General features: G+C 53.4%; 2 protein-coding genes across 8 annotated transcripts in view; one reads left to right on the top strand and one right to left on the bottom strand.

Moving 5' to 3' along the window:
• The first annotated feature begins 1,947 nt into the window (after positions 1–1,947).
• SFTPC (surfactant protein C) lies at positions 1,948–27,416 on the top strand. 2 transcript variants are annotated; one of them, XM_045008091.1, is made up of 7 exons: positions 1,948–2,101; positions 6,831–6,847; positions 22,334–22,480; positions 23,118–23,258; positions 24,620–24,730; positions 25,920–26,047; positions 27,086–27,416. In XM_045008091.1, the coding sequence occupies exons 1-6, from the start codon at positions 2,044–2,046 to the stop codon at positions 26,034–26,036; spliced, it is 591 nt and encodes a 196-aa protein (XP_044864026.1). In that variant the 5' UTR covers positions 1,948–2,043; the 3' UTR covers positions 26,037–26,047; positions 27,086–27,416. The 2 variants fall into 2 exon arrangements, with proteins under 2 accessions (XP_044864026.1, XP_044864027.1); XM_045008092.1 differs by lacking the exons at positions 1,948–2,101; positions 6,831–6,847 and adding an exon at positions 22,084–22,140 and having other exon boundaries at positions 27,086–27,415.
• LOC123365325 (leucine-rich repeat LGI family member 3-like) overlaps positions 9,346–27,800 on the bottom strand; it is a 34,556-nt gene continuing 16,101 nt past the window's right edge. For 3 of the 6 annotated variants that reach the window (XM_045008081.1, XM_045008079.1, XM_045008078.1), the window contains exons 2-8: positions 15,062–15,133; positions 14,425–14,496; positions 14,085–14,156; positions 13,342–13,413; positions 12,649–12,818; positions 12,266–12,430; positions 9,346–11,075 (exon numbers count right to left, since the gene is read on the bottom strand). In XM_045008081.1, the coding sequence (XP_044864016.1) occupies positions 10,258–11,075; positions 12,266–12,430; positions 12,649–12,818; positions 13,342–13,413; positions 14,085–14,156; positions 14,425–14,496; positions 15,062–15,129 (1,437 nt within the window). In that variant the 5' untranslated portion in view covers positions 15,130–15,133 and the 3' untranslated portion in view covers positions 9,346–10,257. Of the gene's footprint in view, positions 11,076–12,265; positions 12,431–12,648; positions 12,819–13,341; positions 13,414–14,084; positions 14,157–14,424; positions 14,497–15,061; positions 15,134–17,825; positions 19,086–19,172; positions 19,634–27,800 lie in introns of those variants that run through there. The other 3 variants (XM_045008077.1, XM_045008080.1, XM_045008076.1) reach the window with 3 other exon arrangements.

The raw sequence follows: 27,800 nt of genomic DNA on the forward strand, positions 1-27,800 counted from the left end.
GTGTCCTGAATCTCAGCTTTTTGCCGTGAGCTCTGAGGATCAAACTGCTGCTTGCCTTAAGAGCAATAGTTGGCTTTGACACAGTGCTTTAATTTATTTATTGTGCCGGAAATTTATGATACATTCATGATGTAAATATCATTTCCATGGAAACCACCAGAGATGGCAAAACACATAGGATTCTACTTTCCCCACAGGCTAGGACGAAAGGAGACAGTTGCAGCCCTGTCCAGACTTCCCAAATGTCCCCATTTTGGAGCCACAGTTTCTATCTTTTCAGCAAAACATCTACAACTTTTCCACTCTGTCCCTCCAAATAGTGTTCCAACTCCATTGTATCTTTCTCCAAAGGTTCATAGCTTCCCAAAGTTGGCAGGTACTGCATGCCCCAACCTCCTGCTGCTCTGTGAATAGGATCCCTGCAACAAAGATGTCTTTGTGAAGGAGTCTTAACTGGATTTTACGTCCTATTCAAGCTCCTGTGGTACTACATACATAGGTGAAAGTTGATGAGATACAAAAATGAAACTGATAGTTACCTGAGCCGTGACATGTACAATGCTTTGGGTTTAATGCTCTAATCGTGTTGCTATGATCCCAAGTTATTAGCCTCCCACTTCATGTGCATAGAACTAAGCAACCCTCCCTCTGCTCCTTCAAATCCCTTCTTCCAACCCATTCCTTTTGTGAAGCCAAGATCCTCAGCTGGTGTAACTGGGGTAACTCTACTGGCTTGAGTGGAGCAACCTGAGGTCACACCAGCTGAGGATCTGTCCTGCAGTGTCTCTGTTCTATCAGAAGTGCACTCATGACGTCATATTAGTGTTAGAAAGCTAAGAAGCAGGACACGCCTGCAAAGCACATGCAAGCCCTGGGCTCTAAAAACAATACATAAGATTAGGGACTCAGATTCATCCCTGGTGTAATGGTAAAGCCAATGGAGTTACACCAGGGGTGAATTTGACCTATGACCTTTATTTCAGAAGAGTCCCCTTTAATTTCCTCTATAAACCTAGTAAGTCAGATGCCCAGCTGACATAAACGACCATGGCTCCACTACAGTCAACAGAGCTACTCTGGTTTGCACCAGCTGCAGGTTTGGCTCTGGCTATCTCTGTATGTAATAACAGGACAGTTACAACTCTATGAAGTGCCAATGCCCCCTGGGTTTCAACAGAGAAGAACTGGAGCTAGAGTATTGTCAGCCCTTGGCTATGGAATTCCCTCCCTCCTGCTCAAACAAGAGCCCGAATTTGCTGATCTATTGAACTTCTCTCTCTGTGTCTCCAGTGCCTATGACCATGGTATCCAAGATCTGAAAAAGGGACCCCCAAATAATTGTCCATAGTGGTCTTCATAGCAGATTATGCTTCCAGACAGGCTGCTAAGCCAATGTGATTTCCCAGGCTTCCTTCTTCAGGGTTGGGATTGGGGCATGAGTGCACACAAAGGGGAGATTTGTGTTTGCAAATCGTGAGGGAGGGGTTAATACAGCTCCAGCAGAAATTTGCATAGGTGCTTTCCTAACAAATGATTTCAGCCTCCAGTTGTAGATTGGAGCCCTCATAAAATCAAAGTGAAAAAAACCCAGCGAAGACTCAGCAATTGGGCCTCAGCTAAGTCCAGTGGGCGAGAGCTGGACTGCACAGTTATTATTATTATTGTTATTTGCTGTGGTAGTCAAGACCCAAACAAGTCTCAAAAGTCACAAGTCTCTGACACAAAAAAACAAGGAAGGGAAATTGGCCTGTTCACCACTTCTCAGAACAGAAAATCAATACTGATCATTGTAAAAAGCTCCAAGTGATGCAGCCCCCTCGGCTAGCACTTTTCCCTCTAAGGCTGGGAACCCTTTGAGGACGAGGGCACGGTCACTGGACAGTTTTGTTGCCATGGTGCCTCTAGAATGTTTGTTTGCCTATTTCACTCTGAGTTCTTTGCTGACGGCTCCTGTGAACCACAAAGGGACTTCATGTGAAACAACAGCATCATGAGGCTGTGTGTATCCCGACAGGGAAGGTGCTTGACGCATGCACACAAATAATGGGTGTGCATAGTCCAGTGCCCAAAGGAAAGAAACAAACCACGCAGGCTCTGACGGGTAAATGAAAATTGCATTTTGGCAACGGCTTTCCCCAGTGCAATGTGAAAACGACACAAGACCCAGAGGGCACAGAACAGAAAAGAAGGCGCCTGAGGTTTATCAGGGCTGCTTTTGCAATGGGCAGTGGGAGATGCTGCCATTGGGCTGTGAAAAAGTCAAAAGGGCACCCAACATATACTCTTTTTGAAGTGTTCGTACAATGCTTTTTGTCTGTTGAGAGAAGCACAGGTACTTGTGAGCTACACAAGCAGGAGGAAGGATGGTCTTCTGGTTAAAACCCAGACCTGGGACTCAGTAGATTCAGTGTTGTCAAGTCTCACTATATTTGATGTTTTCCTTAAAGCCCCAGCTCCTGGAGTCATATGATTAGGTGAGAATCGCATTTTCCATTATAAATAAAAGCAAGTTTCAAGCTCTATTGGTTGCAGAAAAAAGCCTGAAAACATGACCTAAGTGCACCCTGAATGCTCAGAAACCATTACACAAAGAAAAAGAGCCTAAAGTGTATTGTTATTTTTTGAAATCTCATGATTTTTGAAGGCTTAGAGATGGAGATAATGGTCCCTTCTGACCTTAAAGTCTATGAGTCTATGAGATTCTGTAGATCTGAGTTGTACTCCTAGATCTACCACTGATTTTGCTGTCTGACCTTAAGGCCAGGCAGTCTTTCAAAGTCTATTAAAATCAATGTCCCCAATTCAGCAAAGCATGTGCTTAACTTTTAAGTGCATGGGATTTAAGTACAGGATTAAAGTTAAGCACGTGGTTAAATGCTTTGCTGAACTGGGGAAAGCAATCTGTGCCTCGGTTTCCCCCTATGTAAAATGCAGATGATAATCCCTACAACACAGGGACATTGTGAAAAATCATTGACACATATACAATGCATTGAGATCCCGCCCCCAAAAAGGGGCAAAGGATGATTACATGCTCTGATGAATCTCTCACATGATCCCAGGCTCCGATGAAACTTTGGTGCCCAGACACCTCAATGATAGGAAAGACTGGTTGTGAGAACGAAGTGCCTGTCATTCAGTCTCTGAGATGAATTGGTAGCCAATTTCCCTGCACTCTGCTATGTTTGGAAACCTCCCTTATCAAAATAATAGGACAGCATCCTGCATTAACAGCCCCATTCCCTGCAGTGTCAATATTGCAAATAATGGTGTATTGGCTCATGCCTGAAGGATCCTGCAGTACATTCTTTTTTTTATAAGCGCTGCCACAAGTCTTTTTCTTAAATTCAAGGCCCAGCCAAACACTGACTGTGGTTATCTGTGTGCTATGCAGGTGGCAACTTCCTTAATTGCAGAGGGACTGAGATTCCTCCCGGATGTAACAATAAAGATAATGGAGTTATACCAGGTGTGATTTTGACCTATGAGCTTTATGTCAGAAGCATCCACAGCAAGCAATTCCCTTTCCGCTTTCAGGGAAGCTGTGAGCACACCTGAATAGTGCTATTCTTGTGTGTGGTTTTGAGTTGTAAACCTACATCATTTCACAGGCAATTTATGGTAGATGCGCACCTTGGGGGTGGGGATGGGAAGAGATGCAACCCTGGTGAAAGTTAATCCCTGGTGCAAATTGGAGGCAGCCCTCATTTGCAAACCCACTTGTTGTGCAAATGAAGGCTGGGATTTCCCAAGTGACTCCCACTGAAAGTTGGACACCCAGCTCCCTTAGCCCCATTTGGAAATACCAGCCTAGATGTAGCCTGTCTGTGCAAATTCACTACTGTGCAAAATGGACTCGGTCCTTATGAAAAATCAGCCCTTGGTCAAATTAGGTGGGACCATCCGGCTCCTGGTGTAATTCTCTGTTGTCACAGTGTCTGAGCAGCTGTTATATACTAGGTCCTGGTGTGCTGAGCCTTCCACCACGGATATTTAAATAGGATTCTTTATCTGAGGATCACGCAGCAGATGTTATTTCAAGGTAGAGTTTGATTATATAAGAAACCAGAGCGGCTCCTGTCCCTGGGGGCTGGGATGCCACATACCACTTAGTTTAATTCAGTATTGAATAAAATGTTGTGAAGGCTGCTGAGGGTTATATAAAGCTAATGGAAGGCTGGGAGCAAGAGCGGTTTCCCATCGACCACTCTGCTGAGTTTTCACCACTAGGGAGGGACCTTTGCCAGCCTCTAGACTCTATAAACAGAGGCATTTGGGGGCTCCTTTGATTTCTATTGATCCCTATTCGACAAATGCAGGGGTTCTCACAACAAAATTTTTGGTGGCCTCAGAGGGTGGCCATCAACTCTTCCTAGTGGCCACTCTGACAAATTTTCCTAAAACAACTTTAGGAAAAACAAATAAATATGCACATATACATGTCCAAATCAGTGTAATTAATTTATGTAGGGTTTTTGTTTGTTTGTTTGTTTTGCAGACTCAATAATAAAAATAATGTACAGTTATGTTTTTGGTGCCCCAGGTCCCCACTGCCTCCCCTGGCCCTCCACCCATCACCTCTAGCCCCTGATGCCTCTCCACTGCCCCCTGGGTTTTCCATTGTCCCCTGGGGGCCTGCTCCTCCTCCCCTGCCCCCATTGTCCTGAGCTCCCTTTCGTGGCCTTGCACCTCAGGTTCATCCCACTTCTTGCCTCTTGACCATGACGCCCCATAAGGCTGGCCCTGCTCAAGCCTTGCCACCCAGGGCTGAAGCCCAGAGCCAGAGCCCCATGGCTGGAGCTAGACGGGGGGGCAAAGGGGGGCCAAGCCTGTCTCCTGAGCCCCTAGGCACTGCAGGGAGGGGCTGCTGCTTTGCCCCCTTGCTCTCCTCATCTCTGTCCAGGAGGCTGTGGTGGCCTCAGGAAAATCCCCTGATGGCTGAATGCAGCCACGGTGGCCAGTACTGAGAAACGCTGGGGGCTGTATCACAGAGGAGAAAGTGAGAGTCAGCTGGGAAAAATAAACAGGGACTGTCCCTGCTGAGCACAGCCAATTGGGAATGAATGGACCAGCAGTGAGAGTCACAGCCACTGAGAACCCTGGCCATTGTACAAGGCATTCAACTGCTAATCCTTAAAGCACAGAAAGGCAATCACTGTGTCATGTTGTATGGACCTGATCCAAAACTCACTGAATTCAACAGAAAACGTCCCATTGATTTCAGTGGGCTTTGGGTCAGGCCTTATAAAAATAAAAATGACCAATGGGTGAGCCATTCCCTATCAACTAATGACCAGGCTGTCTCTCGGGCCTACAACTCCTTCATCTGTTTACTAAGGGGCCAGGCCATGCTCTCTTAGTCATTATTGCTTAAATATTGCCTCCTGATAATATTATTGACGGCACTCTGGCTACTATTGGGACTAGCACTGTGTAAAACAGATAGAGTGAATGAATCTCTCTGGTGAGAGAGAGTAGGCACATATAGTCACAGAGACAAAGACAGCTAGATAGATGGGCATGTATAATATTAGATGGATGGATGGATGGACACAGTATGAGTCATAAAGTATCTGTCAGGAGGATTTCTGCCCCATTGGGTTGGAAATGTGGCTGACACAGGGCTCAAAGGCTGTCCACACGCAGCTGAGTTCTCACTTGTAATGTGTCAGATATTAACGGGGGCTGCGGGGGGCCGGGGGTGGTGGTGGTGGTGGCAGGAGTCCAACTACAATTGCCTGGCCGTTCTTTTATAACTGCTCTTGGGTGACCAGCAGGGACATTTCAGGCTGGGGGGTGGCCAAGAGATGCTGTCAAGAGGTCCCCTGGGGGCAATGGGAAAGAAAGCGCTGGCCACAGGCAACTGCCAATCCCTGAACCTTCTCCCTCAATTGGGGATAAAATGGAAAAGGGGTTCAAGGGAAAGCGTGGTGTCCTGGAACTGGAGGGGCTGTGTGTTGCCAGGATGGAGGGTCAGGGATTAGTGGGAAGGAAATTCTGGGATTAAGGAGAGGAAATATTATGAGATTAGGGGAGGGGGTGTGTGTGCTGGGACTGGGAGAGGAACTGTGGGATTAGGAAGTCTATTTTGGGATGAAAGGGAGAGGATGCTCAGGGAGGAGAGAGTTTTATCAGGTTTGTAACACCCCCATTAGGTTGTGCATTCACACACACACACACTCACTCACTCCATCCCTGGGGCTGGCACGTTCCATAGCACAGAGCTCATGGTTCAGAACAAAGGACGGCATGAGTGTCACAGTGCGTTTATTTTTTGAAGCATTTCTGTAGCGCTCGTACACCTCGGTTATAAATTGTATGCAGAGAGCGTCCTGCTCTGGGGCTGAGGAGGGGGGCAGTGTGGCCAAGAGGGGAGTTACAGGCACGAGGAGGCAGCTGATGAGAGCACAGCATGTGGACCTTCCCTCCTCCCAGGCCCCTGCACAGCAGGGCCAGGTCGTCCCTGTCACCACTCCCCAGCAGATGGCGAAAGAACCTCAGGGCTGCTTCTCTCTCCAGCTGGGAAGCGAGGGGAACAGGAGGCTGCTGATGGGGTCACTGCACACTGACAGCAGGCTCCTCCGAGCCTGATCCTGCTCCCACTGGAGTCTGCGGGAGCTGTGCCACTCGCTCCAATGGGAGGAGGGTCAGGGCCTGTGGGAGCTGCAGGGGAAGGAGGGTTTGAGACTGGGGCACTGCAGCTCAGGAGTAAGCTGGTGAGGACAGGCGAGATGCCCTTATGTCTGAAGAGCTCAGGATCATTCTCTGTTAGGGACAGGGGAACCCTCCTGAAGCCCTCACCTGATGATCAGCCTTTCCCTTCTTTCCAGGTACCCCTACTGCAAAGGTAACAACCTGTCCTCCACCAGTAACAACCAGCAGAGTTTGAACCTGGAGCCATCAATGCTAAAAGCACATGAGCTAAAGGGATAATTCCTGCAGTGAGCAGCAATAGTAGGCTTTTATCTCCTGTATGAAACCACACCCACAGGCAGGAGGAGGCGACACATAGCCCATCCCCAGCTCTTCCACACTTTGCATGATCAAACTGCTGGGGGAAAGGAGGGATAAGCAGGGACAGAGGCCCAGATCCTCAAGGGTATTTAGGTCCTCCTATTGATTTCAGTGGGAATTAGGCACCTAAAGACTTTTAAGGACATGAACCATCGAGACAAATGGATAGAGATGGGGCTAGTCTGTGGATCGGAATATGGACATATAAACAGAGAGACGTAATGGGAAACAGGTGCCTTTGCCTGGTTAGCCTGCCAGGAGATAAAGCACCAAAACCAACTACCAACGTTCCTTTGCCCTCGTGTTTCCGACCCACCAGAAAGCACCCTGCCTTTGAGATCTGCAGCTGCAAGAGGTCCGGAGGCCCCAGAGGAGAGGGGGTTTGGAGCAGAGCTTTCTGATGTTCCCCATCTCTAGGCACCCTGCGAGGAAGTGAGGAGGGGCAGGGTCTCATTTCCCAACACAAGTAGGATATCAGCAAACCGGGTACAGGGAACCAGTCCCCACTCCCTCTCTGATGATCAAAGGAAATAAGCACAATATGAAGGGAGAGATCCTTGCTGCACATCTTAAAGATGTGCAGGCTTTTCCCACAGCTGGGAAACGATCACCCACTGAGCTGCTCTGCGCCTCCCACCAATGCCTGGGATGCACAGAATCACAGAGCAAGCTGGGACCTTTGCTCCAATCCCCGGTGATGCACTAGAGACAAAGGGGACATCGAAACACTACAGGTCTGATTCTTGTGGACACTACAGCCCCTTTGCACCAATCTGGCCTCCACGTGGGGGTCGATTAGTTACATGCTCTTTAAGGCAAGTGGTGTAAAGGGGCTCGGGGTGAATGAGAATCAGCCTGGAGGCTGGAGCTCTGTCTCCCTGAGTAGAATACAGGAGCTCAGGGGACAATTGCTCCTATCACTGACACTGACGGGACTCCACCCTGTCAGTGGGGAACATACTAGTGAGACCGAGAGACAATTTGGGCCCTGTGGCCATTGATTGATGTCATCCATAAACATCAAAAGCCAGGCAGAGCCAGCGCTGGGATCACGCCAGGAGCTGGGTGGGCTGAACCCAGGGCCGGCTCCAGACCCCAGTGCGCCAAGCAGGCGCGTGGGGCAGCATTGTCCTGGCAGGGCGGCATTTGGCTCCGGCGGACCTTCCGCAGTCATGCCTGTGGGAGGTCCACCGGATCCCCGGGACAAGTGGACCTGCCGCAGGCATGACTGCGGCGGGTGCGCTGGTCCCGCGGCTCGGACGGAGCTCCCGCAGGCATGCCTGCGGATGCTCCACCAGAGCCGCGGGACCACGGGACGGTCCGCAGGCACTTCTGCCCCGGCCGCGGGACCGGGGAAGGGTGGTGCGAGCGGCGCAGCGCGCCGCCCTGCTTGGGGCGGCGGAATTTCTAGAGCCGCCCCTGGCTGAACCTTCGTAGTTCAGGAAACCCCTGGCTTCCTTCTCTCCAGTCCCTCTTGTATGGGACATGTGACTCCCTGGAGGAGTCTCTCTTTTCACTCCCTGTCACTGTGGCTGTCAGCAATTCCGTTTAACTTGAGCCATGCAAGCACATGGCAAGCGAAAGGCAGGATAGAAATCCACACACTAGACAAAACATTTCCCTTTAGCTGCCGTCCAGTCTGGCCTGAAAGACTCACTGGTGCTTATGCAGCGGGATTGTGCACTGGAGCAGATGCACTAGATTTCTGCTCTGGGATTGTGCACCAGTGCATATGCAAGGGGATGATGTATTGGGCACATGCACTAGATTTGTGCACTAGCGCATGCTCTCTGACCCTCTCCACTGACCCTGGATTTGTGCATGGGGATATATGCACCCAAGGCACATGGGCTCATGCACTAGACTTGATAGCTAGCATGCTGATAGCTCTTCCTGTCTGCAGATAACAAAGGAGGGGAAGAAACAGTATCTCCCTTTTACAGAAGGGGAAACTGAGACACAGCAATTTACCCAAGGTCACACAGCAGGTCAGTGGAAAAGCCAATCCTGGACTCCTGAGCCCCAGTCCCTTACACTAACCACCGGACACTGTTGCCCCCTGCAGCCCGACAGAGAGAAGATGCCTGGAGGGAAGCAAAACAATTCACTGCAGTAAAGTGGGGGAGGTACAAAGGGCCCCTTTATAATTCCATTAGCTCCCAGAAGGCTGTGGAAGGCAGCTCACTGAGGGCGCTGGGATGATCTGGGCTGAGGTTGCCACTGGGCACGCTTCCAGAGAGCCCTCTTGCAGGGTGGCTGTGGGAGCCAAAGGGGATCAGGTGGTCCAGTGTCTCATGAGTGGTGGAGCTACACAGAGCAGTGTCTCTACAATCTGAATATGGGTGATGGCTACAGAAAGTGCGGCAGAAGCTTCAGGAAGAGTTCGGGAGAAGTGACGACAAGGGACTTTCTTCTTCCAGGCCTGCTACCCGGCGCTCTGTATGGGGACAGGAGCATGTGTGCAGAGGGGACTGCAGGGAGGGTTCAGGGTGACAGATACAGGGATGTATGCATGTGTGTCGGTGGATAGGAGACGCAGCATGGCGTGGTGCACCGCCAGTGCACCATATCTGGGTTCGCCGATAAGAATGTGCACACGGGAGTAGCTGTGTGTGCATGGAAGGTGCAGTAGTCAGAGTGGATGTGAACAGGCATGGATCTGAGGGTGTACATGGACGTGGCTGTCCATGCACAGCAGTATATGGGCATGAATATAAGGCTCTATGCGGGGAGATGAATGTGAGGTTAAGGGGTGCGGGAATGTGTGTTTGTTTATGGGGTGCACAGGGATTGCATGGACATGTAAAGAGTGAGTGTAGATGCATATGGTATGGCTAGGAGACGGCGAAGGGGTGTCCATGGGGGTGTTGGAGTGTACGCGCACTGGAGGCCTATGGGCAGGAATGTAATGTGTATGAGATGCTGGAGGGCATGTGCGTATGCGTATGAGTTTATCTATGGAGGGATGGCTGTGGTGAGCATACACTCCTGAATTCGAGTGCATGGATGGAACGTGTGCTGGGTATGCATGGACTCACGGGCCTGTGTGAGTATGTGTGTGTTCTGGACTTGTCCATGGATATGGCAGTGGGGCAGTGCATGGGCACAGACAGGAAGCCTTAGCCTGAGGCGAGGCAGTGCGCTGGAGTCCCCGGCTCCAGGGGTGTTGCAAGTGGAAGAACGTTTTCTCTGCACAGTGTCTAGGAGTGAGGCAGGGAGCTGGGCAGGTGGCAGGGACCCCCCCTACAAGCTGAGGTCCACCACAACGTGCTTGTAGACCAGTGTGCTGCTCTTGAAGCTGGGTGCCAGCAGAAGGTCCATGTCCTCCAAGGGGACGTAGTGGAAAGCCCGGGGCGCTTGGACGGAGAGTTCCTGGAACTTGAGAAACTTCTGCTTCTCCTCATCCCAGAGGTAAAGATGGGTGAAGGAGAAGTCGCTGCCAAGTGCCATGTACTGGCGCTGGGACACCAGGAAGGGCTGCATGACCATGGAGCCCCGCGAGGGCAGGGTCTGCAGCTCGGTGAAGCGCTGCCCCTCCCACTTGACCACCTTGGAGTCCCCGATGTAGCGGCTGAGGCACAGGTAATTGTCTTTCTTGAACTTGAAGTGCTTGACCATCTGCACGTCCATCACCTCGGCCACCTCCCCCTGCTGCATAAACTGCTTCTGGGCACGGCTCCACTGGTAGATGACAGGGGCCTGGGAGCTGCTGGAGATGATGAGCCGGGGCTTGCCTTCGTTCTCCACGTATTCCACGTCGGTGTCGCGGTGCCAGGGGTGCAGGGCCTGGTGGGAGTAGAAGCCATTCTGGTTCCAGCGGTAGAGGCTGGTGGAGCCGGCCTTGGAGCTGTCGGCGATGACGAAGTACCAGTCGCCGTCAATCTGGAAGGCCTCAATGTCATTGGGCTTGCGGATCTTCCTGCTGTCCATGTCCTGGATCTTGATGAACTTGTCCACGTTGGTGTCCCAGCGGTAGATGTAGGAGCCGCCGAAGAGCTGTGCCACCACCACGTAGAGCTGCGACTGGGCCACGATGGGCTTGCAATACACGGCCGAATGAGCTGTAAGGGGGCAAGAGGCAGAGTCAGCAGGGCAGGCCCCTGGCCCCCTGCTCCAGTGCACAGTGTGCATGCATCAGACATGGTCTGTACCCAGAGCCCATTCTGGGGGGCCACAGAGATCCAGCCCAGATTCTTGTCCTCCCGGCGATGCACCCAGAGTCCATGCCAGGTGGGCAGAGAAATCCAGTTCCGGCTCTTCATACCCAAAGTGAATTAGGCTGAGGGTTCCCTCTCCCTATCAGGACTGAAGATCTTTTTCACCTGTGTCTGTCACAGACACATGCGCTTCCTGGTGTGTGGGAAGAGGAGAAGAACCCGGACTGGATTTCGGTGCCCATCTGGAAGGATGATGTCCAAGTGGAATAGCTCTGGAGCAGTTTCCAGTAGCTAGTGGAGGAGAGTGTCCCAGGTGAGCAGCGTTAGCATACCTGCTTGCAGACACACATACCACACACTTGTGCACACACCTGCATAGTGATGGAAAATCCAAACCCTCCCTTAGACTAGGCTTCCCAGGAAGGGGGTGGAATCCCCGTCACTGGAGGATTTTAAGAACAGGTTGGACAAACTCCTGTCAGGGATGATCTAGGTTTACTTGGTCCTGTCTCAGTGCAAGGACATGAACTAGATGACCTATGGAGGTCCCTTCCAGTGCTACATTTCTATGATTCTATAACCACTCACATATACACACACAGTGGCACTTTCACATGTGCACACAAACACTTGGAGACTCTCCCATATATGCATGCACGCACCCTGCTGTTGGCCTTGAATCTGAAGGGGGCTCCAGGTTGCTTTGCTGTGACAGCGAGGATGCAGCTCCTGCAATCCGCACTCCCTGCCTCTGCCTAAAGGGAGTGGGAAGAACCACCTGGCACTGCCAGGTGTTTCTGCCCCTAGGCTCTGCACTGTAAACCCCAAGGGTAGCTCACAGCTTCCCAGGAATCATGCCCTGAACCACACCAGGGAGGCTAACGTCCCCTCTTCCTATCCCCCTGCCATGTGCCTCTTCATGGCTCATGCAATGAGAGACTGATTGCAAGTGACCATGAACCCCTGATGATAGGATCTTGCAGTTTCTCCTAGTGCTCACTATTATGGGACTTGCTGTCTCCCATCTCTGGCCCCACTCCTACAGGAAAGTACAGGGCCATGGCAGGATGTCTGTCTGCATGGCTGGTCCTTACCAGGGATGCGGTCAAAGTCCCGTAGCTTGCGCTCCACATAGTCCCACTTGAAGATGGTGCAGATGCTGGCACTGGGCTGTGCCAGTGCTACGTAGAGGTCGCTGCTGTAGACAAAAGGCTCAGCTGACACCGACTGGAATGGCAGGACCTGGTGCACCACAAAGTCTGGGAGGGAAGGGGTGAAGATGAGGCAGCAGTGGGGACCCCCGTCATAGCACCCAGCCCACTGCTCCCTGGCCGTGGCAGCATCACCAACGGCTTTGCTTTTCAACCATGCCCATGGAAAGTGGCCCCATATCCACTCTCCCCTGCCTCCAGCCCCAGCCTGCTAAACAAGCACAAGTCATACCTAGTGAAGCAGTGAGAGCAGCAGCCACTCCTACCTGTCGTGATGCAGCTGAAGTCCTTCAGGGCCGGGTCCCAGATCTTCTGCCCCTGGTAGCGGATGGGGCTGCTGCAGAAGATGGCAGGCACTGTGGCATTGGTCCTCTCCATCCATTCCACCAGCCACTTGATTTTGCAGTCACAGATGAAAGCGTTGCCCCGGAGATCCCTGCAGAGGGGAGGGTTTACAATGGAGCATTGGTCACGTGAGCAATGAAACCCCACTACCACCCCTTCCTCACCCCACAGCTACAGACAAGGCCGGGAACCCCAAAGCATGTGCTTACGGTCTGGGCCTGGAGAAGGAAATGGTTTCAGCTCTGGGGGAAGCTAGTCTCAACCCTGGTGTGTGAGTGGGGAGCACATTTAGTCCCTTGAGCCTCATTAAAGAGACTCATCCCTCTGTTCTCCCTCCTGTGCTCTGAGCCCACAGAGCCCTAAGGTGCACGTGGATATTGACATCCTCCATCCCCAAAGAGATGACTAGGGAGCTGGGCGCTGGATCTGCAGGCCAGGAGGGGTGGGGTGAAGGCACTGGGGTAGGCAGGAGAATGGGGAGGCAGGTTGGGCTGCTCAGAGGACCAAGGTTCCTGGGATCTGATATCCTGCTCATTGGCTCTACAGAGCATGGGACAGCATCTCCCTCAATAACAGGCCCTTAGTGGTGATGGGAGACCTGGGCGGGGCCTTACAGGTCACTGAGGATGTCCAGGGGTGTGAAGATATCTCTGGGCAGTGTCTGCAGGTTGTTGTTGGCCAAGGATCTAAAAGAGAGAGAGAGAGAGACTTATTACCAGGAAAAGTGGCACCTCCTTTCGAATGGACCCTGGGCAGAAGGCCTGTCCCGGAAGCCAGCACTGTGTCCACAGTGGCAACCCCCAACCCACAGCTCCTGCTTTCTTTGATAGGCGGAGCTACCGCCCTAAAAGTCAGAGAGGCAGGGTTGTCTGCTTGCTGCGAAACTCACAAATAGATGGACCCGTTGTACTGTGTCAGGCATGCCATCCCCACAGGCACGTGCCCGGCATGCCGGGCGTATTATACCCACAAGCTCTGTGGTGCACATTATACCCACAGACATGGTGAGGTGTGCTAAACTCACAAGTGCTGTGAGGTGTGGCATGACCATGGGAATGCCATATCCACAGGACGTGCTAGGTGCACCCACAGGCCCATGCCAAGCGTGCCATGCCCACAGGACGTGCTAGGTGCACTTTGCCCACAGGCCCATGCCAAGCATGCCCTGCCCACAGGACGTGCTAGGTGCACTTTGCCCACAGGCCCATGCCAAGCGTGCCATGCCCACAGGATGTGCTAGGTGCACTTTGCCCACAGGCCCATGCCAAGCGTGCCATGCCCACAGGACGTGCTAGGTGCACTTTGCCCACAGGCCCATGCCAAGCGTGCCATGCCCACCGGCACGGGCCATACTCACAAGTGTGTCAGGGACTTCAGTCCTCGGAAGGTGAATTTTGACAGAGAGCGGATGTCATTGTTCTCAATGAACCTGCGGGGAACAATGGGGACACAGGTCACGCCCTCCTCCCTGAGAGGTGGTGCTGCCAAGCAGCCCCAGGGACTGAGCTCCCCTCTCTCCTGGGGTGGCCCCTTCAGATGGGAGGAGAGCATCCATGGGGTGGGATGCCATGACCCCCCAACCCTAACCAGAGGTGGCACCTTCCCTGCAACCCCTGCCCCCCGAAAGACCTTCTCCTCTCAATTCCCACCATCCCCTCCCTCCAGCCGACTCTGGTGTGAAGGAGAGGCGAACGTACAGGTACTGCAGGTGGGAGAGGCCGGTGAAGGCATCGTCCCCGATCAGTGTAAACTTGTTGGAGTTCAGTAAGCTGCAAAGAGAAGGGCGAGACATCAGCTCCGGGGGCTCTCCAGCTGGGCTGCATTGGGGGTACTAGGCTGAGAATAACAGAGACGGGAATCCCTTCCCACCGCTGGGGGTGCACTGAGGAGGCAGAGATCTGGACGCAGGCTGTGAGTTCAAATGCTACCTGCTGCAGCTCAGCCGTGGCCAGGGGTTAACCCCCGACGCCCAGGCAGGGGAGGTTTCCATGGAGTGGGGGAGGCCTTCCCATTGCACAGGGCTGAGTGCCTCCGTGTAGGATGCTGTCCTCCCTCGTGCCTGTGGTTTGTCCTGGAGAGAGGGGATAGAGGGGAGGTTTTCTCTGCCCATCTGTATCTCCCATGATCTCACCATTCAGCCACCTAGATCAGGCAGGCCCAGCTTTGCGGGAGATCAAACCTTACAGCGCCAAGGCCTCCCGAAGGAGACTCTGCCGAGCCTTTACCAGCCCCTGCTGCCTCACAGGGTATAGGAAGACCTGTGTCCCCATCCCCGGGGGGGGACTGCCGTTGCAATAACAAGCCCCCATCCCAATGAGAGACCCAGAGACGTACAGGAACTGCAGGAGGGGGATGTGAGCGAAGGCTGCTGCTTTGATTTCAGTAAAGGCTGCATTCACCATGGTCCTGCGGAGAAGGAAAGGGGGAGAGAAAAGCTCAGGACCATTCCAGGAGGATGGGGCGTTCAGCACTCAGAGAAGTGACAGCAGGATAGTGTGGGCTGGAGCTAGGCAGACAGCAGTGTGCAGAGCCCGTCAGGGACTTTTCAGCAAAATTTGTTTCTGTGGGGAAATGCCCGTTCACAGAAACCAAAGCTGCCCTCAGGGAAGGATGGTTGGTTTCTACGGTTTCCCCGTTTCCGAACAAACTTGAAAACACATTTTAAATTGCCGAGGGCTCACCTTTTCGGACATTTTCCAAATGAAGAAAAAAAGGTTTGTTTTTCAGGTCAAAATGTTTTTTAGTTTCAAAATTTTAGTGCACGGTAAAGGAAAAGTTTTGTTTAAAAGGTTGAAATTGAAATGATGTGTTTCCCCGGACTCAATTTGAAATTTTCTACTGATCTTTGGTTTACAAATGTTTTCAAGATTTCAACTTTTGGTCCTGATTCAGGGTGGGGAAAATGTAGAAATCTTGAAAATCCTTGCAGGTGAGGACAAGCATTTCCTGCCCGGTTCAACTGGTATGTGCTGTGTAAGCATCTCTGCCTCTCGTGTTGCTCTGCCAACGCCCCTCAATGCTGGCCCACAGCCCCCCTGCTCTCCCAGCCCCAGGGCCTGCCACAGCCCTGCCGACACCCCTCATTCCTGATCTGCAGTCTCCTGTTCTCCTAGTCCTAGCTTGGCATGTTCCAGTTATTGCTCTTGGATCCAGGTATGGCCTTTCCAGGGGGAGGTTTATATCTGCCCTCTGCTCCCCAGGTAGAGGAGGTATATTTAAAGAGCTTTTTTGCTGTAATTACAGTCTGCAGGTCCAGGGAGGTCCCGCAGGTCCAGTCGATAGGGCCATGCATGTTCAAAGGAAGCCTGTCTGCCTCCCGCTGCAGAGAGCTGGTCTGCCTGGGACAGGTCCAGCCAGTGCAGTCTGATTGGAAATAAACCAATGGAGGCAGTGATGCTCAGTGTGTGTGGGGTGGGGGGAGAGGGGGCAGAATTGATAATGCAATGCGGGACCCACAGCATGGAGCAGGTGCTCCTCATTTGCATCATCCGATTCTCCCACTCCCCAGCACCCTGGCGAGGGGGATGGACTGCAGCAGAGCCAGCGTGTGCAGGAAGGAAGAGTGCTCCTGCAGACAATGAAAGAATGAGGTCAGCAGGCATCCCACCCTGGGCTCTAGGGTTTGAGGGGGTCAAACCAAGGACAAGGGACCTAGGATGGGCAGAAGTGGGGTATGCTTCAGGGCTTCAGACATTCTCTATTTGAGATCAGGATTGGAGTTATGCAGGGGGTGGGAGGCAGATTATCTCCCATCTGCTATTGTGCTGGTGCTGGCCGCTCTCAGAGACAGGACACTGGGCTAGATGGCCCTCGGGTCTGATCCAGTCTGGCAGCTCCTGTGTTCCTATGGAATTTCTCAGGCCCCACCAGGGACATAGCCAGGGGAGCATGCGGTGCACACACACAGCAGACAAAAAGGGACTCTCTCTCTCACATGCACACACTCTAACATCAGACACATACACACACACACGCAAATGCCACACAGTAGATGCACATCCCAGACAAAAAATATAGGGGCACCAGACACACATACCTACCAAACACACGCACACACTTCCCCCACACCACCCGGGCAATCTATAAAGGGTCAGTTCCAGTTTGTCACTGCGGAGATACACTAGTGACAGGCGCATGAGATTCTATTCAACCATTCCTTTTCCTTCCCTGCTCTCACCCCAGCCAGGCCAGGAGGGACCCGCCGGCAGTTAGGAGATCTTTGAGGTCAATGAGAGGTGATGGGGCCATGCCGAAGGGGGCAATCAGGATTTATTGCTAGGTCTGGATCAGCTGTGACTAAAACAGTGGAAGGAAAGGGCTGCCTATTTCTGTGCTGAGGAGCTACCCAGGAGGTGGCAACACACGGATGAGAGTGTTTGTGTAGCCCTCTCCCCACACACACACACACACACACACACTGCACTTGCACCAACACACACTACTTTTCATACATCTCGCTTTCATTCACACACACAGAGACACACACTTCCATACACAAACCTGCTCATTTATAAACATAATGCATTTGCACAACACACACATGCACTGCACGTATGCGCACCCCCCACACACCTGAGGAACAACATGCTCACCCAGCCATGGACATGCTTACACTGATGCACACCCAGACACATAACATGAGCAGAAAGAAAAATACACCCAAAAGGTATAGACACCCAGCATGGTCATGCCGACATGTTTACAGGCACACACACATGATTGTCTCATATCAGTAAGCAGCTACAGTATACATACACGAGAACCTGCATGCACACAGAGGGCTATTATTGAACACACATCATACATTTGTGCACACGTATACCCCACGGATTCACACACACACCATCTCAAACCCACAACAACCCTGTTCTGATGTAACCCCAAGGAATATGCTGACTTCTGGGAACCCTCCAATAGCATCAAGGGCCCTCAGCCTTTTAGTCTAAAGCTCGATCAACCCCACGGATACCCCAACTCCATCTCCCTCAACCCCAACCCCAGAGATTCCCGCAGCCCACCTACCTCCCCCACCACACCCCATTCTTCATCCCAGTGATTCCCCCCTCCACCCACACCCTCCTGCTCTGATGATACTCACAGGGAAATGACCTCCGGGGGCAGGTTCCTGGGGACCGCTTTGGAGTCGATGCAGAAGGCAGTATCCCTGGTGCAGGAGCAGCTCTGGGGACACGGGGGCAGCTTGGGGGCTCGCTTGGAGCCTGCAGGCAGCCAGAGGTAGGCCAGGCTGATCAAGAGGAAGGCAAGGACTTGCCCCGTCCGCATCACTTTCCCTGGCTGCAGCTCAGCCATCACCCTGGCCTGGCCTCCCTCCCCTGCAGGAGAAGAGTCTCCCTGTGGACTGTTGCTTCAGCTCTGCTCTGTAATCCTCCCTCCTCTCCTGGCTTTGCTGTCAAGCCCAGGAGCTGCAGTGAAGAGCTGAAGCAATCCTGGGAGTGAGGATGCCACAGTCCATCATGCTTCTCTGCAGAGCACCACACTCAACTGCTAGGGTGGGGGAAGCAGGAGTGCTTTGCTGCTGAATGATTTGTCTAAGTGATATCATGGCTGAGGATCTCTGGTGCATGGGGAGTGTGTGAGTGTGCCGCGTGCAATAGCATGTGTGCCTGTGCACACTGCATGCACTAGTGTGTTTGCAGGCATGAGTGTGTGTATGTACTGCATGTAACTGTGTATGTCTCTCTCTCTCTCCAGGTATGAATTCTGCATGTGTGTTTGAATACATATGTGTGTCTCTCTGTGTGTGCATGTGAAAGTGAAAATACATGTGCAAGAATGTAACTGAATGTTTGTAGTGTGCATGCAAATGCGGTGTGTATACAAATATATGACTGTGTGTGTACTTTGTATGTGCAGGGCTGTGACCGATGGAGCATGTATGGGTTGTGAACGGCTCTGACTGGGCTCTTATGTGCCTGAGAGTCTGTGTGTGCTTGTGTGACGGCATGAGCCTGTGTGCACCTGGGTTGTGTATGTTCTATGTGCGCTTGTGTGTTTATGTGTGTGTGAACATGGGTGCACATGCATGCATGAGTGTGTGACTATGTACATGTGGGTCGGTGTACTTGGGTGGGTGAACAGGTGTGCACATGGAAGTGTGTGCACCTGAGTGCTCTTGTGTGTATCCCGAGAGCATGGTTAGGGCAGTTAAAGCACAGACTCTTCCACTGGCTTCTGGCCCTCGCTGACTCACCCTCCCCATCACACTCATTCCCATTCACCAGTTGTACAGAGACCTTCACCTGCAGCAGGATCCTCCCACGACTTTGCCCTCCCTGCCAGCTCATTTCCTTCCGATCTCTCTGCCCTGTGCCCCTGGGTTTGCAGCATTCTACCTATGCCCCCGATTCCCTCCCCCATCAACCCCTGCCACCACCACCACCACCTTGTACACTCCCCAACCCCCTCCCATCTGACCCGTCCTTACTGAGCTGCTCTTGGATAATTTATGATGAGCTGAGTGACTCAGGAGGCACAAGCTGAACAGTGGCTCTCGTCCCAGGCACAGCCTTCTCCTGGCTAACAATGAGAGGGGATGGCTCTATGGAGGGCATTCTTACTCTCCACAGCTGGGTCTGAGGCCAGGACACTGACAACAAACAAACAAGGGTCCCAGAGCCCAGTGGAGGCAGGGCAGGGGGAGAAGTGATTGGCAAGTCATTGGGTTGTCACTGAGCTCCCATGGATCAGGAGAGGGGAGACAGCAAAGGGAGGGACATGGCCAGAAGCTATGGAGTGAGAGGACGGGTGGATCTGGGGCAGGACACATTATGGCAGCCCAGCTCCCCTTCACTGGAAGGGGCCTCAGCACACAGGGTTCATCATTGCTCCATCTGGACTTTCTCCGGGGAGCAGAGCAGGAAGCTGGGGGCAGGGCCAGCTCTAACTTTTTTGCCGCCCCAAGCAAAAAAAAAAAAAAAGCGCTGCCCCGCCGTAACACCCCCCCCCCCGCAAGCGCCGCCGAAGCCCCCGCCCCCCCAGCGCCACGCCGCCGAAGCTCCCAACCCCCCTGAGCGCCGCACCGCCGAAACCCCCGCCCCCCCGAGCGCCACGCCGCCAAAACCCCCGCCCCCGAGTGCCGCGCAACCCCCCACCCCCCACAGCGCCGCCGAAACCCCCGCCCACCTGAGCGCCGCGCCGCCGAAACCCCCGCCCCTCCGAGCGCCGCGCCGCCGAAGCCCCCGCCCCTCCGAGCGCCACGCCGCCGAAGCCCCCGCCCCCAAGCGCCGCGCAACCCCCCACAGCGCCGCCGAAACACCCACCCCCCCGAGCGCCGCACCGCACAACCCCCGCCCCCCGAGCACCGCACCACGCAACCCCCCGCTCCCCGAGCACCGCACCGCCGAAGCCACCACCCCCCCATGCACCGCACCGCCGAAACAAAAACAAACCCCTCCAGCGCCGTCCCACCGAACCAAAAAAAACCAAAAACCCGAGCGCCCCCTCCCCAAGGTGCCGCCCCAAGCACGTGCTTGGTCGGCTGGTGCCTGGAGCCAGCCCTGGCTGGGGGCAGTTCTGAAGCTCAAGGTGAATCTGACAACCTGAGGGCAAGAAAAAGACAAGGAGAGCTCTTCCTGCTGAGGGTTGGGCCAGCCTCCCCAGTGCAAAACCAGTACAAAGGAGCAACCTCTGTTCTGTGCAGGCTTCGAGGCCTCAGGCGGGGAAGCTGAGGACTTATTAGCTGTGTACTATTGCCAGTCCTTTTATGTTCTGTCGCACAGTCTATGCAATCAGCTGCAGACAGGGTCAGGCTAAGCAGCTGTCAGGCCATGGTTAACTGCAGAACAATTGTAAGGTCAGGTCAGCCTGGAGCAGGGTCAGAGGTTAGCTCTCAAACAGCAAAGAGGTCAAAATTCACTGGGGGACCAGCTGATGTGTTAGGAAGTGCCTGCATTCATTCAGTGAGCTGTAGAAATCAGCTCATCTCTGCCCAGCTGCAGCCCTGCAAACCAGGGCCGCCCAGAGGGGGGGGCAAGAGGGGCAATTTGCCCCAGGCCCCGAGCCCCACGGGGACCCCCACCAGAGTTTTTTGGGGCCCCTGGAGCGGGGTCCTTCACTCGCTCCGGGGGGCCCGGCAAACTCTTGCGGGGCCGGGCGCAGGAGCTTCTGCCGCTCCAGGTCTTCGCCGGCGGGGGGGTCCTTCCGCTCCGGGGCGGAAGGACCCCCCGCCGGCGAATTACTGCCGAAGACGGAGCGGGACCCGCTGCCGAAGTTCAGCCCGGTCTTCGGCGGTAATTCGGCGGCGGGGGGCTCTTCCGTTCCGGGACCCGCCGCCGAAGTGCCCCGAAGACCCGCGGCGGGGCCCCCCTCCGCCGAATTACCGCCGAAGATCGGGCTGCGCTTCGGCGGCGGGTCCCGCTTCGGCGGTAATTTGGCGGAGGGGGGCCCCGCCGCGGGTCTTCGGGGCACTTTGGCGGCGGGTCCAGGAACGGAAGGGCCCCCCGCCGCCGAAGACCCTGGGCCCCCGGAATCCTCTGGGCGGCCCTGCTGCAAACTTCCCCTGTCAAAGGTCTCACCCCTATTAGTAAGGTCCCTTACCCCAGAGGCTGTCCACAGCTGCAATTATTTAGATCCCGGTTTGAGACCAGAGTTTGAAGCCCTCAGTGTCAAGAGAGAGGGTGGCTCAGAGCTCTGGTTTGGGTCTGTCTCTAATTGCAACATGTGGAAGCAACAACGTTGGGATGAGACACCTAGAGGGAACACTCCAGTGTTTGAGGGATCAGACTCCATGACCCGTTCAGCACATTGGACAGAATGTGACTGACCCACGGCCCCTCCCCAAAGGCCCCTGGCTGCCCACACTCCGATAAGGGCCCGGGCACTCACGACTAGTGCTCTTGTGAAAGGCCTTTGATTTTCGGCTTTTGCTTTGAACATCTGAAGCACCATCAGGTGCCAGAGGGGCTCAGAGACTCGGGGCACTGAGCCAAGCCTGGCCATGGCCATATCGACGGGCCGGATACTCCAGCCTGAAGGGCAGCACTAGCCCCTCGGAGCTGGATGACTTTGGCCTCAGAACCCCTGTGGTTGCAGCTCTTGGGTGCTAAGAGGCCCATGTGCCCAGAGACAAGTGTCCTCGGAGACTCTCGACTGACACGGGCCCAGGAGGTTATCAGAAACCCGGCTCTGAAGGGCTCCAGGGAAACAGGTTCACAAACAAAAATGAAGTGAACACTTGGCTTGCAGCCAGAAAGGCCTGGGGAACTCCAGCATGCCCTCCCCTTTCCCTCCACCCCTCCACTATATCAGAGTCCCCTATATAAGCCCCTCTCCAGCCACGGAGCCTCCGGGGGCTGTTTTATTACTGGAGGAGCACTACAGGGACGGCCAGGGTCTGCAGAACAAGAAACAAGATGGATGTTAGCAGCAAGGAGGCTCTGATAGAGGCCCCTCCGGTATGGCAATGAACAGAGGATAGATAGTTCTGTTCTGTGTTAGTACAGCACCTAGCACAAATGGGTCCTGGGCCATGAGTGGGGCTCCTCAGTGCTACAGGAATACATATAATAAAGGGGGAGTGGGGTCCTGTCCCTCCAGCATACCCACATCAGCTCTTCTTGCTGTTACTGTTCTTTTCTGTTCCCACAGGACTACAGTCCCATCCCCAGGATACCCTGCCTCTCCCCTCACCTCAAAAGACTCTTGATCATCATGGTGGTGGTTGTGATCATAGTCTTGGTTGTGCTGGGTTTCCTCCTGATGGGACTGCACATATCCGAGAAGCACACAGAAACTGTAAGTACAGTGTTAAAAACCCAGGGGCAGTGGTTCAGAGGGGCAAGTCCAGCCGTGTGCCAGTGCAGAGGGGACGAGGGCACATTGAGGCTGCTGCAGCCACGCCCAGGAGCACAGGGAAGCAGATGCAGCCAGGCAAAGTGGGCTGCTATGGCATGGGGTGGGTGCAGCCACACCCAGCTGCAAAGGAAACTCAAGCAGACTGGGAAATGCACCTGTGCACCAGTGCTAAGAGGCAGGAGCAGCCAGGTAAAGAGGCAGCTCCAGTACACAAGGGCAGCAGGAATGAGTGGAGCTGTGGACAAGCACAGAGGACAGCTGGAACCATAGACAGCTGCAGAGGAGACTGGGACACTCGAGGAATAGCTCTCTATTATCGGGGCCAGCAAAGAAGTGAAAGACTTCAGCAAAGTTTCAGTGGGTACCTTGAAATGGGAAGCTGCTGCAGCCCAGGGCTCTGATTTACTAATGTCTCTGCCTGCACTGAGTCAGCAGGGACAAAGGGAGTGCTGCTGGCAAAGAGGGCACTTCTTCAGGGTATAGGCAATGAACAGCTGATGCATCGTATCTTCTGCTTTGGCCCACCCAGCCCCCTGCACTGGGCACGCCTCACTCTGTGACTTTCCTTGCCTTCTAGGTTTTGCGAATGACTATTCAGGGCCTGGATGGGGAAGGGTCCTTGCAGCAGCTCTCCATGAGTGGGAAAGATAGGACGGGGACTTTTCACATCAAGGCAGCAATCAATTCTTCAGCCACTGTTGTGTACGACTACCACCACGTAAGTAGGGCACGCTGGTTTCGCTAAGTTTCAGGGAGCCTCTTCCAAACAGGTGGCCAGCCAGGCAAAGCTGGCTAGAGCTATAGGGAACATTCATTGCTATACCCATAGCTCAGACTGGGTGAGACCTGGCCGGTCGGACTAGAGCAGGTTAGAATCCCTGGAGTCTCTACCACTCTCTTGATTAGAGGTAGCGGAACCAGTGATAATTTCAGCCTGGTCCATATAACTGTCCCAGATGCAGGCTGAGCCAAGCCAGTGTATGTACCCTAGAGACAAGCTTGACCCAAAACCCCAGATCTGAATACACCCAAGATCTGGGGTATTCAAAGTCCCACCCCCAGACCTGGATTGTGTGGCTTGGGCCCAGCATTATGCTGATGTCAGAGTGTGGTCAGTTCACAGCCAGGTGTGACATCACTTCATAGCTGCTAGTAAGCAAAGACAAGTGGGTTCCAGGGGAAATAAAGAGAGAGAAAAACACTCGTGTTAATGCAAGCAATAGAAAGTGAGTGAATAAGCATCAGTCTGGGCACAGCGAAGGGAGATGGATTGGGGCACTGTCCTCATTGGCCAATGTGAGAGGGAAGGTGGTCGGGGAGGGTGTAGGGGAGACAAGCAAAATAAGGTGGGTTTGAGTTTGCAAAGCCTATGGTTTGATCTTGCAAAACCAAGCCCAGGGAGGTTTGGATCCAGTTCCTATCTATACAACCCCCACATTTTGGAGATCGCTTGCAGACACGGCACCAATCCTGGCCCATCTCGAGCTGATGGCTTTACAGCCTCAAAGGGAAAGGATGTGAGGGGTATAGGAGGCTCCTGGGCTGAGTGCCACGTTCAGCAGACAAGAGGAGGATGGAGAGGGGTGACGATGGTGGAAGCAGCAGGGCCGGCTCTACAGTTTTCGCCGCCCCAAGCAGCGCGCCAAATTGCCGCTGCGGACGGCGGGGGCAGTCCGTGTGCCCTTAGGGCAGCAGGCACGTTTCCGTGGCGGCGGCGGCGATTCGGCAGCAGCTTCTATGTTTAGCTGAAGCCGCCGCAGACTGCTAAACATAGAAGCTGCCGCAGAATTGCCGCCACCGTGGAAACGCGCCTGCTGCCCTAAGGGCACACGGACTGCCCCCACTGTTCGCGGCGGCAATTCAGCGCACTGCTTGGGGGCAAAACAACAGGGACTGCCGCCCCTTGCAGATTGCCACCCCAAGCACCAGCTTGGAATGCTGGTGCCTGGAGCCGGCCCTGGGAAGCAGAAGGGGCTGTGCAGTTTGGGAGAGTGATTCAGCCCCAGTGAATACAACCTAGGGAGCTACCATGATGGGAAGCCAGGGCTAAAAGTCACTCTGTGCTCTGTCTGCAAATAGCTGCTGATCTGCTACAAATCCTGGCAAGGCCGAGCCTGCTACATCACCAAGATGGACAAGGAGAACATTCAGAGCCTGGATACCATTGCCAAGGTGTTCCAGCATTTCCAGGTGAGCAGCTGGGAATGCACACTCAGTGTGAGTCGTGCCGGGTACAAAGGCAGGCACAGGAGTGCAGGGAGAAAGGGCACTTGGGAGTGAGAAACTTGTGAAAGATTAAAACACTGCAGAGGCTGGAGGCTGCTCTCTGAGTCCCTGGGAGACAGCTGGCTGCAGTCAGAGTGCATGCAGTTTGAGCTCCCATTGAAGTCAGTAGGTGCTGCACCCTCTTCTGTGAGGCCTGAATTTGGGTCTCAGAGCCAAACTTATAAATGAAGCAACTAGTGAGTATTTGCCTGCACAGATCAGGCAGAGGCTACAGTGACTGCGTGCCACCAGTGACTGCACTGTTAATTCCCCACAGTGGGCATTTGCAGGATCACCACCTCCCCATCCTGGGGGAAATGGGCTCAGGCCAGCACAGGAGCAATTGCTCCAGGCCTCATGTAGAGTATTCAATGCATACAACCACAAGGGGGTGCAAAGAATGAATTGCCCTTATCAAATGGCTTCCAGCCAAGGCTCTCCAAAGGCTTTGTGACTGGTAATTGAATCATATGCACACAGAATGAGGTGCAGCGCAAGTCAGCAGTGTACTCCTTTTACTTGGGGTACAGTGGAGGCACAGGAAGAGAAAGTGACCTCCCCAAGGTCTCCTGCTGAGGCAGTGGCAGAACTGGGCACAGAACCCAGGAGTCCTCGCCCCAAACCCCCGCACTCTCGCTGCTAGAAGACACTGCCTCTCTTGTACCAGCTCAATCAATGCATTGGCAAGGTAGGATAATCTAATATTTGGGCGAGGAGAGCATTGCTAGTGCAGGAGAGGAGTGGTGGATGGTTTGGACATCCTCACACAGCACGGGATGCTTCCACGGCTATTCTGAAGCACTGAGAGCTTAGTTTCCAGAGCAGGAAAAAAACGACAACATGAGCACATCTTGTTACGATTAGCACCTGATGGTGTCTAAGGATTGTAAACTTCTAGTCCCCCAGCCTGGGCTATAAATTATAGTTCCTGTAATGGTGTGTGGGTAGGGCGACCGGATAGCAAGTGTGAAAAATTGGGAAAAGGGGTTGGGGGTAATAGGCACCTATATAACAAAAAGCGCCGAATATCAGGACTGTCCCTATAAAGTCGAGACATCTGGTCACCCTGTGTGTGGGGGTGGTGCATATCTAATTCTATTATTTCCTGTCCAAGCTCGAACAGGGTGAAGAGATGGAGGAGGTGGGGTTCCCTGTGCCCCAGGCCAATCGCTCCATTTTGGGCACTACAATTAACATCCTGTGCAGCCACGTTCCCATCTACTGGGCTTAGCAAGGACTCAGGTGGGTGAGCAGTAGAGCAGCTGGGTATCAAGGGGAGCTGGTTTTAGTCAGTGACTGAACAATCAGAACTGCCTACAGCAACTTTCTCTCTCTCATACACACTCACACACACAGTTGCAAAAGCCCTTTGCCAGAGGATTCCCCCCACACCCCCGCCACACACACAGATTTGCAAAAGCAACAAGCCCTTTGCCAGGGACCAATCAAATCCCTTCCCAACCATCAAATCACCACCAGGCTCCGGACAAGCAGGATGCAGAAGAAATGTCTCCATCTGGCTGGTAAAAAGACAAGGCTTCCACCCGCTCTGCGCAGAGAAACCAGAATGCAACAGTCAGCAGGAGGCCATAGCAGCCTCTCATTGACTCATTAGCAGCATCATTGCAGAGTTTTACGTGGCATGGGTGGAATCAGGCTTGAGAACCCAAGGGACTGTGTGTGCACGTGGGGGATGGTCTCCTCTTGGCCCTTTCGCTTGCAGCCTTGGCTGGGAAGGTGGCTGAGGGAAAGGCCTTGCTCTGCTGCCTGGGTTGGGAGGTGTCTAAAATATAACAAAAGCCAAAGGGTATCCTTGTGGTTCAGGCACTGGGCTGGAACTCAAGAGAGCTAGGGTCACTTCTCTGCTCTGCCATAGATTCCCTGTGTGACCCTCGACAAGTCACATGGGGCCAGGTTTTTAGAGGTGTTTAAGCCTCTAACTCTAATTGAAATCCCTTAAAAATCTGTCCCTTTCTCTCGCTCTCTGCCTCAGTTCTCCCATCTGTGAAATGGAGATAATGACACTTCCACTGGCTGTCCTATCCATTTAGACTGTGAGCTCTTTGGGGCACAGACCTCACCACATGTATGTACAGCACCTAGCACAATGCATCACCTGACCTCAACTGGGACCTTGGGCACTACCATAGTGCAAATAATAAATAGCAAGATGGAAAACAGACAAGGTTACCTGGCCACAAGTGGCTTTCTCTGTATGGATTTCTTAGAGCTGCAGCTATTGTAGCTCAAACTTCTCATGCTCCACCATTTATCTTACAGGTCCCCGTGCAGTCTGAGCTCCGCATCTCTGCTGTCACTTCCCAGTGAGATGGGCGTGGCGCCCTTGTATCCACAGTGCTGGGACTTCTCTCTTACAAGGATGACTACATTGTGTGTGCAGTCACCACACAGCTGGGCCTAGGCTTGGCCCGTGGGCCGGCGGGTGGGTGGTTGCATGATCTCCAGCCATTGCAAAGCTTTTGTTCTGTTGCCACACAAAGCAGCTGGGAATTTTCAGGTGGCGCTTGCAATAAAATGAGAGTTTCCTATATGAGTTTGTGCTTCTGTCTGAAAAGTAAAATCTCCATAGAACGAACATGCTGCTTCCTTTATTCTCTTCTTAGAGAGATTTGTCTTTTCCCTGCTGGATCCTGCCATATGGTACCGATTTAATCAAAACTGCTCAGGGCCTTGTTTATACCCAGGGCCAGAACATGTGAATGGGCATTCACCCAATAGGATTTAAACGTTGGTAAATTCACACATGTTGAGAGGCAGTGATGGCTAGTGGACAGACCACTGGACTGGGAGTCAGGAGGTCTGGCTTCTATTCCCAGCTCTGCTATTGACCTGCTATCTGACTGTGGGCAAGTGACGGCCAGTGCACCTCCGACAAAGGCTAAAGTAGGACATCAGTAGTGCCTGGCCCTTGCGCTGGCCCCTCTGCACAAGCTGAATGTTCCTCGCTGTGCATGATCACTCAGCAGATTTCAGT

The sequence above is a fragment of the Mauremys mutica genome, chromosome 2, assembly GCF_020497125.1.
Source record: "Mauremys mutica isolate MM-2020 ecotype Southern chromosome 2, ASM2049712v1, whole genome shotgun sequence".
Classification (NCBI taxonomy): domain Eukaryota; kingdom Metazoa; phylum Chordata; order Testudines; family Geoemydidae; genus Mauremys; species Mauremys mutica.

What these genes read in the sequence shown, in the direction of transcription:
- SFTPC (XM_045008091.1), top strand. Translation starts at nt 2,044, where the DNA reads ATGGGTGTGCATAGTCCAGTGCCCAAAGGAAAGAAACAAACCACGCAG. An exon ending in CCGAGAAGCACACAGAAACT is followed by an intron (nt 22,481 to 23,117) that starts GTAAGTACAGTG and finishes CTTGCCTTCTAG; the next exon opens with GTTTTGCGAATGACTATTCA. An exon ending in TTGTGTACGACTACCACCAC is followed by an intron (nt 23,259 to 24,619) that starts GTAAGTAGGGCA and finishes GTCTGCAAATAG; the next exon opens with CTGCTGATCTGCTACAAATC.